This window comes from Lissotriton vulgaris, chromosome 2_1 (genome assembly GCF_964263255.1).
Source record: "Lissotriton vulgaris chromosome 2_1, aLisVul1.2, whole genome shotgun sequence".
NCBI lineage: Eukaryota > Metazoa > Chordata > Amphibia > Caudata > Salamandridae > Lissotriton > Lissotriton vulgaris.
In genome coordinates, this window is record NC_141687.1 from 748,956,923 (window position 1) to 748,972,238 (window position 15,316).

General features: G+C 44.8%; 1 protein-coding gene across 1 annotated transcript in view; it reads left to right on the forward strand.

Moving 5' to 3' along the window:
• NUCB2 (nucleobindin 2) overlaps positions 1-14,926 on the forward strand; it is a 311,719-nt gene extending 296,793 nt beyond the window's left edge. Inside the window, exon 7 of the mRNA XM_086954143.1 lies at positions 14,012-14,926. Coding sequence (XP_086810269.1) covers positions 14,012-14,136 — 125 coding nt within the window. The 3' untranslated portion in view covers positions 14,137-14,926. The remainder of the gene's footprint in view (positions 1-14,011) is intronic.
• The last annotated feature ends 390 nt before the right edge of the window (positions 14,927-15,316 follow it).

Here is a 15,316-nt window from a genome sequence, read left to right on the forward strand (position 1 = left end):
ACTTGAGAACTGAGTCCTAGAGCCACGGTCCATGTACAACCTCAACCAGCAATATCTCCACAACCAAAAGGGCTACAATGGAGTTGCAAACAATTGCGGAATCGAGGTGGCCACCCCCAGATAATAAAACATTAGCATATCGCCCAGCGTCGACAGGAATGAATCTGTGCACCTATGGAACTAGAAATTGGTCATTGTGCACTCCCACAGGCCCCAATAACATTTAACACAAGTCAGAGAAGTAAGAAGCTTATTACATTCTCAAAACTGCAATGCCCTCTGCTGGTCATCATCCCAATTCATACGTCAGTTTTGGCCAGCTAGGTTGCAAGATCCTCGACCCTATATGTGGCTCCCTTTCTCAATACAATTTCCATTCATACAGAGTGTGATCTACTAGGTCCTGGTCTTCCTGGTCTAGGGTATATGCATAAAAAGGCAGTCAGTTTCGTCTTTTTCCTGGGCAGGTCGCAACAGTTGGGCATCACTGCATTCTCTGCGTGATCCCAACTTCAGCTGAAACAGTGATACACAGTCATGATCCTAGTGAAAAGGTTGCTTTGCTTGGGCCACAGAGCATCTCTTTGAAGTCCACAATTTATTAGGTTTAACTGGTGGCTGCCTTTTACTGCCGGACTGCTCTGTAGCGCTCAGATACCTTCGGGTCGAGTTTGCGCTATATACTTTTTCATTTACTTAAAATGTCTTTGTCCTCTGTTACTCCTGTGTCCGCTCCCCATTGCTCCTCTCTCCCCCAGTGTTCAATTCCCCACTCTTTCAAAGGTCTGTTGCTTCCTTCTTCTTTCCTCAGTTTTCTGGCTTTTATTTAATTATTATTAAAAAGTTGGTTGTATTACAATTTAGTAGGTTTAACTGGTGGCTGCCGTTTACTGCCAGCCTGCCCCGTAGCGCTCTCATACCTTCAGGTCAAGTTTGCGCTGTATAAAAACTGCGAAGGGGAAAAAAAAGCATTTGCAAAGCAATAGGTCTCACATTACTAAATGTTTGCGCTATTGACGTTGCATTGTTTGTAGCAATGCCAATAGCTCAAACTTTTACAAATGCGAGACCTATTGCATTGCAAATGCTTGTTTTAGGTTGAGCCTAGTGGCAGCAAGCGTCCACTGCTCGCTCTGCAAGACTGCTGTAGTAGAGTATGGGAGAGAAGCCGCACCCACTCTCCTCCCATATTTTTCATTGGCTCTTGTCATTTTATTTCGTAAATGCTGCCTTCGGATTCGTTAATAGGCGTCTTGTACAGTCTTGTCTTCATTTGTACCCTCCCATGGCTACTTGCCCCATTACTTTGGTTGTTACACCGGACCTGTTGTTTAGTCTGTAAGCACTATTTACATTATTGAGTTTCTCTTACTGCAGGTCTGATATGCGCTGCTTTAGCTGAAACCGCTTGTGTTTTTTTAAGCAGCATGGACGCCCTGTAACACTGGCTCCTGCTTTCAATCCCTTTAACCATGCATTATCTTGCATCTATTTCAACCCACCCAAGTTAAATGGATTTAGAAATGATTAGCGAATTAAGTCATGTGAATTCCAGGTAGCACATTATCGTGTGCTAATGGCCTGAAGCTGACAACAGCACATCTGTGTTACATGTCATCTGTACTAAAGCCACCTAATGGGTCGTTTTCAAAAGCCTGTTTATTAAACCACCACCTATACCACCAATACTACCAATACCACCACCACCTCCACCAATACCACCACCTCCACCAATACCATCACCACCGCCAATACCACCACCACCACCACCAGCAGCTTGCTACAGAAAATGGTAACTATTCTAATTGTTCAATATGTAACAATGTGTAAGTGGCATCTTTCATGGACATTCATTTCTGTTTGTCAGTTAAATTAAATGGCAAAAACAGCGGCGAAGCATTCAAATAAAAACCCATGGCACTTTTCCATTTTTGAGCATTTGCAGCATCCAAGCAAACTGCATTACAGAATGTAACTGATTTTGACCAGGATACAAAACTGACATTTCATGTTGAACAATGTCAGTGACAGACAATACAATATTATCCAAAGTATGTATACTGGAAGACAGTGTATTAATGCGGTTATCTACCCCAGCAAGGACTTTTTCTTAATTTGCCTGGTCAATCTGGCAGGAGACACACCGCAGCTTCCATCTGCAACAGTTTCGAAAATTCATTATATGCAGAATAAATCAAAAGTTTTGTTCAAGGGGACTTGGAACCTGAAAAATTCAGCCAAATCAATGTCACCTGACAAATGAGAAAGGTGTTGTTTCACAGTGTGGAATGTTCCAACCATTGCTGACATAACTTACCCACTGAATATGTGCATTTGGAAAGCGTGGATCAGGTCTATTTTGTTAAAAACCTTTTTTAGTATTAAAAAAGAACGTAATTGACACGCATTTGAAGTTTTCGGCCACACTAACCATCCCAAGGGGTCAATATCAGAAGAGTTAATTAAGTGTGCCATTTTGAAATAAGACAGCCAAGTCTCTATTGTGTTTGCCATGTATCATATGGAGCCAATACATGAGGGAATATTTAGATTTTTGGCCGTGGCTAAACCAAAACCAGTAGTATTTTGTACCGTTTCCTTGAAAAAAAAAGATTTGAGATGGTATCAGACATGCACGAAGTAAAGCTTCAGTGCCCTGCACTTGCCAATCTCTAGTACTCCAAATGGATTTTAAATCAATCGTATCCTTCCAGTGCTCATAACCCTTTATGGACAAAATCATCCCTAAAGGACAAGGAGTAAATCAACTTAGTATGTGTCAACATAAATTTTAGTTTGGGACAGCATCTTTAATTTTTAAAAATAGGACTGTGGGTTAGACAGATTGTAACCAGGAAAATACACAAATTTACTTTGTTGGGTCTTCGAACCTTCCTTTAACGGTGGTGGGCAATGCTCCTATTGGATATAATTAAAAAAGGGTCTCAGAGTTTTAGTTATGTGTAAAAAAAAAAAAATGATGGCCATAATGTTGATAACTGAATACATCTGCATAATTGGCCGAATTCAAAATACAAATCTTCAGTGTCAAAAGCAGCATAATATTTCAAATCCGAGATCAATGCATGAACTGCATGAACATCCCAGTCATTTGAATGTATGTCGGGCAAAACCACATTTCCCAAGGAAACGCGGAAGACGTATAGATTGTTAAAAATTTCGGTTGGGCCATGGATATTTATGATACTTTATCTCAGACAATGCCATCAACAGGGAACGCTGATATATTGACAAGGGCTTGGTCTCTTTTCACGATATGGGATGACGTGTGAGGGGCCAAAACTCCCGTCAACAAAGTTCACAGCAGAGCATTCCTGTAAATAATGGGCATAATGAGTAGGAAATACAGTCACAAATCTGATCCACATGAAGAAGAATATCCATCCAGATATATGTCCAGGGTGGGACCTAGTATATAATAACCACTGGACCCCAGCTGAAACAATAGGGGATGTGCTGCATCGGATGTTTCAGGCATGGTACTCTCAGGAATGTCAATTATGACTTCAACTGGAGGAGAAGCATACTCAATATACGCAGATGTAGAAGGAAAAACAGGCAATAAATCAATTGAAGTTTCCATCTCCACTTTGGTTTGCTGGGGAGCAGTCGAAGAAACAGAAGCCATCGGATTCAGCGGAAGATCTCGAAGTGGAATGCTTGGAGGCCTACTATTCAGTATCGGCCATATGGTGTAGCTTGGCGTGTTCGATTGAAATGTAATTCTTCTCCTTATGACCAGGTAAAGGAGGCAGGATCACAGTGCGAGTGCCTTTCAAACCAAGGACAAGGACTTTGACCGTTGCCCGGTAAGATGGACCAAATTCTTTCATATTATCCACCTTTTCTCAGACCAGATCTCCAACTTTAGGAAGCCAGCCAGGAACAGCAATCTGCACCACTGGATCCGCGGAAGAGGGCAACTGGGCTCTTGCTTGTGAGTCACAAGCTTTTTGTAGATCCTGTAACATAGCACAATGATTATCTACATCAAAATTTGCGGCAGCCACCACAACGTCTAGACCATCAAGGTCTGGCACAAACATTTTAATGCCACAGAGCATTTCGTATGGGGTCTGCCCACCCAGAGATCTTCTAGGGAGATTATTTAGTTCACATTGGACTCCATATAGATGAGTTAGCCAACCCCTGCAAGTACCTAAGACTCTAGCTGCCAAAGATAGCTTTAAGTCACGGTTCATCCGCTCCACATCTGAATTGCCCTCTGGCCGGTATGAAGACCAATATTGTACCTGCACCCCAGAGACTACATCGCATTGCGGTGCGCCTTAGAGGCAAACGCAGAACCTTGGTCAGAACGGAAGGTGCCACAGGCAAATGTCCTGACAAAGACATGCTAACCTTTAATGACCATTCGAGAGTCAGCACTAGGTTGGGGCCAAACCCAAAGGAAGATGTGCTTAAATGCAGTGTCAGTTGTCAAAGGACCACAGTGATCAAGATATATACAGCCAAATGGCTGACTAGAGATGTAAAGCTGAGTATGTGGTGGGCGTGCAACTGTAGAAGGCTTAATTTGTTGACAGATGTCACAAGAAAGGACATATTTACATGCCTGTTAGTATAAGCCACGCCAGCAAAAACGTTGCTGCAAAAGGGAAACAGTCGCATTTACTCCAGAATGGGCAGAAGCCACACCTTCATGAGCTGCAATGATCAAAGAAAGTCTGCGGTACTCGTTGGGAATCAGCTGATCCCAAGCAGACGGAATAGTTAGAAATGGAACTTGATCAGACAACAAGTGGTATGTGTAACGTGAAGGAAAACCTTGGGAAAATTCTGTCCTCCCCCTTTGTCGCAGCAATAGCCACTAAAATATCATCATCAATTTTAGTCATGAACCTTGTGACTGCTGCTAGAGAACATGTGGCTACTGCAGATTTGGCTGCCTCATCAGCCAGTGAGTTACCAACAGTGTGTGCTCCCACACGTTGATGGCCCAAAGTATGGATAACGTGTGGGTGGCCACCTGGCCCCAAAGCTTCTTATGCTTAATTGTGCTACCTTTAGAATCATGGAAATCATTTTGTTTCCAAAAGTACAAGTTGTCATTGAAGGATCGTACACAGTAAAACGAATCGCACTCTACAAGACTCTGAACATCTGGATCAGCAAATTCAGGAGCAAAAACCAAAACAAGTAGCTCTGCCAATTGAGCTGTGAAATCAACAAGAGACTGTATTTGCACCAAGGAGAATTTAAAATCATCATCAACAATTTTCACTGCCACAACTGCGCATGCTGCCGAATAATCATGTTTAGAACCAACGTTTGGCTGCGCAGATCCATCAGTGTAAATAATTCATTTATACTGATCAAGAGGAAGTAATGACCGAGGACGCGGGTGAAGATGTTCATTTTGTAAAAACTCCTGTGTCTGGAAAGACAGGTCAAATATAAAGTTGACATCAGAGAACTAGCCCATTGAATACAACATGGATGATGGTCTTTGGAACTCGGAACACTAGCCTTTGTAACTGCTTCTAAAGCAGGTACGGGCGAGACCATGAAAATGCCTTTACCCGTAGCCAGAGAGCTTTCTTTTAGATTCGGCATCTGGGCAACGTCACATACTTTTCTGTAGAAGAGAAACTCATCTCAGCCAAAGTGTACAAGTGCAATTTATATGCAATGGTGACCGTGCCCTCCTCATTGAACTTAAAGTAAGTGATACCTAACGCGCCTGGTACAATCCTTATGACCAAATTTGTAGAATTGTCACGTGTTAACAAGAAGTTGGTCGCAAGCAGATCAGACTGCAGAGACCGAAGAATCGCGGAATGTTCCAGAAGCCAAAGGAATGGCGAAAAAGAAGTGTATCAATGAGTACAGTGGGTTTATACGCTGGCCATAATCAGGAATGTATGGCTTCCCGAAATTAAAAATGGCAGCAACAATTGTAATTTTTTTTAGAGTAGAGGGAGGTCGCAATTGAGCACATTTCTCCAGAAAGTCCGGGGGGGGGGGCAACCAGGCAATATGCGACTTGGCAAGTTGAATTTGTACCCCAAGTCTGCAAAAGATCTTACATTGTACAGTGCTGCTGAATATCTGAAGTGTAACAGTCCATTTACATATGATTCCCATTGATGGGCCATCGAGAGAGGAAAGGGTAATTTGTAATACGGGGATGCATGTATAGTGATGTTGAACACTTACTGGAATGATTTCTGACTTTAGTGTGGATATACTAAGAGAGTAATGTGACTCTGATGTGGTAGTGGTCCTTAAAATAACAGAAGGGTAGGTAGCAATGTTCCCATTACTCTGACCATTTAAAGGAGCAGAGGAGAGTCTGGTGAAGGCTTTCCTGGACTATTGCAACATGATTTTCAACAGGGTGCTTTAGGAACACACAGGCAGATTTCAGAGGTTACAGAACAAGACAGGTAGAACCTGATGAATGTAACGATTTGAACGTATCCTGCACGGTATGCCACTGTCTACTAGTGAACACAAGGACAGAGTGAAAAATTTGTAAGGATTACATAATGAAATTTGGAGCAAAGGAATAGGTCAGGTACAGCAATTAATTAAAAGTAACTAACTATATGTACTTCATGAAACAACAGAAAAGAGTGATTCAGGTTGGGCTTAAACTGAATACCACGCGGCGTGGGAGTTGGGAATGTGGTTTACTTGATAAGGACTCTGAGATATCTTATTAGATTTGAACTTTGAACTGTTTTGTCTGTGATGTGACAGCGGGTTGCATTGATATTAGGAGGATGGTTGTCAGGGCAGGGTGTAGTAAGGTGGGTGTAGGGGAAGCAAAGCATGTGCAACTAGTGGCTGGATTGTACATTGTGAAACAAGAAAACCTGAATCATTCCTGGTTTCCCCATGTCATCAAATTGTGTGATCATGGACAATTGTTTTAATTCATTTTCCCTCCTTTTGCTTTGCTATCGCTTATAAGGGGGCCACCAAATACATGACTTGGTGATGTGTGTGGTACAACATCTTCTCCTGTACTTCATTTAAGGAAGTATAATGTTGTTTCTGTATAATAGGAACCCAAGTCACCCATGGGTGCACACAACAACTGACTTGCCTCTTAATTCACTATTGTCATTGTTGTCTTGGTTAGGGAAGCATGAAGGTTTATAAATTCATATTTGGAAACTATCAGTTGTGAAAATTACTTCCTAATGCATTAATATAATCTGATGTTTTAAGGTGAAATGGTTCAGCATGTTAATGAAATACAGTTTTTGAATTTACTTTATCATATTTGTACATGTTTGCTGTAAGAGGTCTTTGAAAATAAAGGTGTTGCTACAGTAAAGCTTTGCAGGCCAACCTTTTTACTTCCTTTCTTTAACTTCAATTAACACTTAAAGAAATGCTTGCCCGTTCATTCAACATATTTTTAAGTTTAGTGCTAAGTCACGTAAAAACAGCAGCCCAGTGCTGCTGTGAACCAGGGTGCTGTATGTAAATTTCAGGAGGGCAGTGTGCGCCCTCCCCACCCCCTGCCAGCCGTACTTTGAGTATCACTGCTCTAACTGCCAAATCTTCACCACATATGGGAAAGACACTTAACAACCAAGGAGCTTGATTTATTGAAGGGTAGCCTGGGTAGTTCCAACCATTGTTGTGACCAGTTAAGTGTAAAATACAGTTTGCGTTTGTGATTGATAAGCTTTGCTTAGTCTTTTTGGGGTGAAACAGAAAAGAGTAGTACGAATATTAAAAGTTATGATGTTTAATCGGCAATTTGCGCAACATTCTGAGTTTTCAGACCTTAGGATGTAGGATAACACTCCCAACCCTCCCCAGCCCACGCCCCCCTCCCCACTTTCGAGCTGCACACATTTTTAGGTTTCGCCTGTCAAAAGCTGCGCACTGCGCAGCTTTTCGCGCAGGCGAAATCTTATGTCTACTGTATGTGTGTGTTGTCCCGCCGCTCTGTTCCATTGGCTAGGTCCATAAATGAAGGGTAGCCATTGGAACAGAGATCTGTCCGTCAATGCCGGAGCAGATTCGTGGGCGTTCCCGAGAATTTTAGGCTTTTGCCGACTTCATGCAGCGGTGGGCATGTTTATTTATTTTTTTCCGGTCGTCATGTTTGGTCATTTTTGGAGTGTCTTTTGCAGGAGTGGGCTGCGCGATTGTCGTCTCCGTGGCGTTTCCGTCTTTGCGAGCTCCTCATCCCCCCCCCCCTCGTTGCTTGTGTTCAAGGATAGAGAGTGATCACATAAGGCCTGCCTGCATCGAAAGTAGAATTATCTGCGAGGACCAACGTCGCGCAGGCTCTGGAAATCCGTACTGATGGCAGGTCGTGCTCCCTGAGCGGAGGGCGTTTCTAGATACGAGGAATGCTGCCCACGACCCAGCTCTCTCTACATAAAGAAGTGCCTTGAAGTTGCGAGGGTGGGTGGAGTGGGGGGCGCCGGGCAATCTTGGGCTTTCAGCTGTACTCGTGAAAAGCTGCACTAATCCACTCGGAGGCTGCACTTCATTAAAGGGCACGAGCAGCCACACGACAATCCGGGTCTATAAGCAAGCGTCTCATGCACGCTTTAAACAGCAGTCCTATGCTCTGCTGCTTTACGTTCCATTGCGATATGTTTAAAGCGCTAGGTTGCTTCACGGCACTTCTTGCAGTTGTGAATGCGAATGGAGGGGCAGACTTAGTTAGCTGGGAAAAGTGATGCAGGAGTCGGTTGAGATATGGAAACGGTGCAAGAGAACCTATGTCTGGATGCACAGTATGCTCGAAGCGCTGTAAGTGTCGAGTTGTTTATATCGTGTTTCTTACCAACCCTTAGCCCATTTCTGAACCTACTCTCCGTTTTCAGAATGGGAACTGACTTATGGGAAGAAAAATTACCCAAGTCCACACAATGCAGCAAATGGGACACAGGATTTTAGAACTCTTGTTTCTTGAATACTGTAGTCATTGTTTTTGCAGTCGGACCAAACATGAAAGACATTGTCATCCTGCCTTTTTAAACCCCGCCCCCAACCAATCCTGTTCAAAACACGCCCCACTGCCCTCCCCACACTTAGTGGTGCCCCCCTTCCCCCTTATACTCTCGCTGATAAATCACAACACTCGCGCAGACATAGCAGCACTGACCTTAAGCTGCAAAGTCGCTTTGTGTTGAGCACGTCCCTTGTGGTACAGTAAGTGCCACGAGGGAACGACGAAAAGCGTATACAAACACAATAAAACAAAGGCAGACTCTGAAGAGAGCTGTGTCTGCAACGGAAGAGTGGTTGGATTTGGGAATTAACTAAAAGAATAATCCCTGGTTTAAAAGGGGGGGGGGGGAGTCCTCGGACTGACCTTTGCAGGCATGTTTTTGGGTATTTATTCTGCTGTAACAGCGACACTGTACACTAGCACTTGTGTCATCAGACCCCGGGAGCCCAGCTGTGTTTCATTCTTCCTTCAGGCGGTTCCTTTACTTATTACACCCCCCCCCCCACCCACCCACCCAAAATAAATACCTTCATCCCGGTTTATCCCTCTTGTTTACTTTAGTTACAAGATTTTGCTGCTTTCAAAGACACCTGGGGCACTGTCCTGCAAGCTTACTACTTTTAGTTATTTGCCAACTACTTGCTGGCCAGCACGACTCCCACTCATGCGTAGCGATCTCCGCACCCGGAGACACTGCAACTGTGGCAGAGAACTCTGCACACCTAAGCATAAGGAGTCAAACTCCGTATGTAGTTCCTGAACGCCTACAAGTATTACACTTAGAGGAACGTGCACGTTTACCTTTGTGAATCAAGGGAGCAAAGTCTGTAATCCGATGTGTAGAATTGACGAGGAGCCCCCATATCTCACATATGTTTACCGGCTTTCCACCGACTGGAGCACCCCTGAAGGTTACCTCCCCCGCCTTCCCTCGTGGGCTGCATGGGTCCAGCCCTGCAGAGCGGTGTATGTACACCTTTGTACAGCGCAGCACACACCCAGGTTGCTCTAGGAGCTATAGATAAGAGTTTACTCAGTTAAAGAGACTTTGCACACGCGTGCTGGCTATTTATTGATCTTTATATGGATGGCACCGGTTGCAGCCTCTCGTTCCTCCCCCTTCTTCACAGTTTCTGCCTGTTCCCCCTGTCCCTGTTTGCTTTCCGCATACCGCCCTGCCCATGTTTGTGACTGCACTCACTTTTACCTGCATCTCTGCTCTTCTCTATTGCCAACTCTTCGCAATGCCCGACTCCCCCCCCCCCCCCCCACCACCACCTGTTCTCCCTCTCCCTATTAATTTCTTACTATCCCTTGCCCTCAGGTCTCCGCCTTCTTTCTCGTGTGCTTGCATCTTTCTTGCTTCGCCCTGGGTGTTTTCCGTGTTCTCCCATTCAGTACCTTCTGGTCCGCGCACTTGCTTGCTGTCCAAGCTCCAGCGCTCGCCGCCTCTATCATTGTACACTCTCCCTGTGTTTTTTCCCGGCTCCATCCTTCTGCGCTTTCATAAACTGAACTCGCTTTGTAGCGCCTAATCCTGCGTGTTCTTAGTGCACCTGTATTCCCTTTCCTAATATGACCTTATATGACCTCAATGTCTTTACTCGTTATATCCTGTCCACTTCTGGTACCCATTTTATTTCCTCCTGTCACAACCACTCCCTGTCCTGGCTTGCTTACCTTCGCCATGCTTTCCTTGCCCCTGCTTATGTGCCCTGTTTCTGTTTTTCCTCCACTCCTTCATCTCCCAGTTTCCTTTTTGTATCCAACTTGTTTGCCCTGTCGCTGCCTACTATGCCTGGTCCAGCTTTCCCACTCCTGCTTGCTTTCAATGCTCGAATGCCCTGTTCCATATTCCATGCCCTGCTTTCTTTCTGTGACCCTCCTCTGTCCCTGTTTGCTTCTCCGGTCGCTGCTTGTTTTCCCTGCGTGCCTGCTCTTTCTCAGATTCCATGCTCTGCCCCTGTGCCTGTTTTCTTCCCATGTCCCTGCTTTCACATGCTGTCCCAGGCTCCTTGCCCTGTCTCTGCCTGCTTTCTCTGAGCATCCTGCGTGTTCTTAGTGCACCTGTATTCCCTTTCCTAATATGACCTTATATGACCTCAATATCTTTACTCGTTATATCCTGTCCACTTCTGGTACCCATTTTATTTCCTCCTGTCACAACCACTCCCTGTCCTGGCATGCTTACCTTCGCCATGCTTTCCTTGCCCCTGCTTATGTGCCCTGTTTCTGTTTTTCCTCCACTCCTTCATCTCCCAGTTTCCTTTTTGTATCCAACTTGTTTGCCCTGTCGCTGCCTACTATGCCTGGTCCAGCTTTCCCACTCCTGCTTGCTTTCAATGCTCGAATGCCCTGTTCCATATTCCATACCCTGCTTTCTTTCTGTGACCCTCCTCTGTCCCTGCTTGCTTCTCCGGTCGCTGCTTGTTTTCCCTGCGTGCCTGCTCTTTCTCAGATTCCATGCTCTGCCCCGTGCCTGTTTTCTTCCCATGTCCCTGCTTTCACACGCTGTCCCAGGCTCCTTGCCCTGTCTCTGCCTGCTTTCTCTGAGCGTCCTCTGTTCTTGCTTGCTTCTCCTGTCAATGCTTTTTTTCCTTGTATGCTTAGCTGCCCAGATTTTCTGTGAGTCTATCCTATCCATGCTTCCATGTCCCTCTTTGCCTGTCCTATCCAGGATTCCTTGGCCTGACCCTGCATGCTTTCTCCGGCCCTCCACTGCCTATGTGCTCTCTCTCTGAACCCCAGATCCCCGCCACCCCTGCCGGCCTGCCCTGTTGCTCCCTGCATGCCTCTAATTGCTTGCCATGTCCCACAGTCCTTGCTCTGTCTCTGCTTGCTTATTCAGACACTTTTCCGACCCTGCTTGCTTCCCGTGTGACTGCATGCTTGCCCCAAATTCTGTGCCCTGTCCCAGCCTGGTTTTCTGACTTCCTCTGTCGTTGCTTGATGTCTGTGTGCCTCCCCTGTCCCTCTTTACTTTCGCTGACTCCCTCTGACCCTCCTTGTTTCATTTGTCCCTGCTTGTTTGTCCAGGATTCCTTGCCCTGTCAGTGCTTGCTTTCTCTCACCCTCGTCTGTCCCTACTTTCCTTCTTTGACGATCCTCGGTCCCTGCTTGCTTTCTGTGCTTTCCCCAGATCCACGCCCTGTCCTTGCTTGCTTTCTCTGACTCTCCTCTGTTCCTCCTTACTTTCGCCGAGTCCCTCTGACCCTGCCTTTTCACCTATCGCCGCGTGCCCTAGATTATTTGCCCTGTTCCAGATTCCTTGCCCGGTTTTTGCTAGCTTTCTCTGACTCTTCTCTGTCCCTTTTTGTTGCTTTCTTTATCAGTTTTTGCTTTCTTTGACCCTCTTCTGTCCCTGCTTGCCACAGGTTCATTGCCAAGTCTCCAATTGGTTGCCTTGTCCTTGTTTGCTTTCTCTGACCCTCCCCTGACGTTGCTTGTTACTCTTTACGTTCCCATTTTACTCTCCCATATCCTCAGTGCACCTTCTGTGTCTGTTCTCTAAACTCCCTCCACCGCTTCATCCGTGTCCCTCGCACTATCACTCACCTATTTCCCATACCGCTCTCACTGCCTTCTGTTCTCCCCCCCCCACTGCTTTACTACTACTCCTGTTCTTTCAACTTCCTCTGAGCTCTGCCATTCACTCCTTTCTTAGCTCGTTTCATCTCCTCTTCCCTTCTTTTCTACTTCCCCCTGCTCCTCCTATTTTCTTGCCATCGCTGTTTGCACTCTCTCCTCTGTGCTGCTAGTAATACTCGATGCCTGCTGTCCCTGCCCCATCCCTTTACCTCCCACCTTGACTGCTGTGGTTCATGCTCCCAGTTCCATCTTCCCCTGCTACGTCACCACTTCCCCCATTGCTGCAGGCGATGCACCCCGCTCGCATTTTGCTCTAGGTAATGGCCCAGGGCACCCAGTTGTGCCCCCTCCTCCATTGCTACAGGTAATATCTCCCGCCTCTTTGCTCCATTTGCCCCTCCCCATTGCTGTCTGCGCTCTGATGCTAGGATGCATGCAATTTAGTCTCTCCAGTGATGGGTGCATTAGTGCGCTGAATATGTAAATCTGTGGGCTGGAAATCTTGCGGTTTCTGTCCGGTTGTCCAGTGTGAGGTCACACGGAGTGCTATTGCTGCTCCTTGCCTTCTGTGTCGCTTCATCCTGAACTTCAGCCTGGGCTCCTTTCTTCCATCCCTAACAACTTTCATTCCCACTCTGCAGATGCCACCCATTCCTTAAAACCCACTCAGCCTTTTTACCTCATAACCTGTTGCCAGACCTCTTCATGTGCCACACACCTTTTCAATCTCTACTAATATTCCTGTACCTCCTTTATATTACCCAGTTACTTTTTATCTTCTTTGCAGCCTTGGCTGGCTCTGTGTGTGTTTGTGTGTGTGTGTGTGTGTGTGTGGCTGGCTCTCTGTGTGTGTGTGCGTGGCTGGCTCTGTGTGTGTGTGTATGTGGCTGGCTCTGTGTGTGTGTGTGTGTGTGTGTGTGGCTGGCTCTGTGTGTGTGTGTGTGTGTGTGGCTGGCTCTGTGTGTGTGCCTTTGTGTGTGGGTGCAAATGCAATAGGTCTCACATTTGCGAGAGATTTAGCTAATGGCAATGTAAATGACAATGCCATTTATTTATCTGTTTTCAAAACCAACACATAAATACACATTTTGTCATTTACAATGCCAATAGCTCTAACTTTTCCAAAGGCGAAACCATTGCATTGTAAATGCTTGTTTGTATGGCCAGCAAGGTTTGGACAATGTTTGAATCTTGATCTGGGACTAAAGATTTAAATGCCCTAATTTGGAATGTGGCCAACTCTCAATGATCTCTTATCTGCAGCGAAAACCCGTAGATTGTCATACAATTCAGTGCCTGTTAACGCTGGTGATCCAAAATAGATTATTAGATGTCATAGGTCCATTTATTAATTCAAGGGAATGTTAAAACGTAACTTTTCTTTCATTACTTTTTATTAACTTAAATTAATCGTTCTTTATTTGAACTGTTTTCTACTTTGTTTTACAGCTGGGGAACATGCAGTGGGACAAGTGGAAGGCCAACCTGCCAGAAGTGATCAACCTCTCCCTCCTGGGCACATAGCAGAGCTACAAGCTGCGCCTGGTGCTCAGCAGACACAAACCCTCCCTTGACGACAGATTCCTCCATGTCATTACTTTTTATTTTGCCGTGTTATCAGTTTCTTATAAAAGAAAGTTTTTATCAAACGTGCGTGGTAACATCATGGACCTGAGTTTTAAATGGAAACCAAAATGTGTATTACACTGTCTCGTTTCTCTGTTCCCCTTGAAAGCAAGGCAGCATTGAATCTAAAACCAGCATCTCTGTTGCATTCCCGGACCTGTGGATATTATACATTCAATTACATTATTATTGCACTATAGCACTTCAAGGATATGAATGTGGAGACGGCATTACAAAATTTGCTGAAAGGCAATAATACATTTTCTGGAAATTGAAATTGCTTTCACCAGAGCTATCTTTGGGGACCATCAATATACTGCCAACTGCTGGAAGTGTTTTCATTTTTGCTGCAAAAGATCAGCACAGAGGTAGAACGTAGTCCAATCTTTCTGTTTTACTTTCTGCTCATTTGCTGATTCATGGATTCTGCAGAACTAAACTCTTCGACTTCAAGAACTCGGCCTTCCCCTCTATCAGCCCTAATGAGATAATTAAACGTTTGGCCATTTCAACATTTATGATTTTAAGTTTGTTCCAAAGTAGAGCCATCTCATGATCAAAGTGGAGTTGGTTACTATTTGCAGACACTGAAGAAGTTCACTTGGAAAACTTAGTCTACACCGATTTATATAAATGGACCAATTATTACTGTAGCATTCCAATGCAGTACTCGGTCAAAAAGTAAAATCAGTCTGTGCAATTTGTGGCAAACTTTTGTAATGAACACAATTCCCTATACTACGTTATTGTTTGGAAATTATTTACACTCCATTCTGTGTAACATTTTCTCTTACAGCATCAGAATCTTCTGAGAAAGCAAATCCAGTGGCTAATCAAAAGTAGATTGATGCATTTTTTCACATACAGCTGTTGCAAAGAAGATCTTTCCATCCATACAGTTAGGATAGTATGCTGCTAATTCACTGTGCTACTGATGTTAAATGGTTACTTGCATTTTGCTTTGATGTGGTGTTCCTTGCTCTCTTTTTAATGCGTCTCACTGTTGTGGATGCTGTCCAGTGTTCACAGACACCTTTGGTGAGCTGTCATTTCATACGTGTGTTTTTCAGTATTCTTCTCTCGTGATCCATACTTTTGCCACAGATTGTGTATGCCTTTTAGCACAGA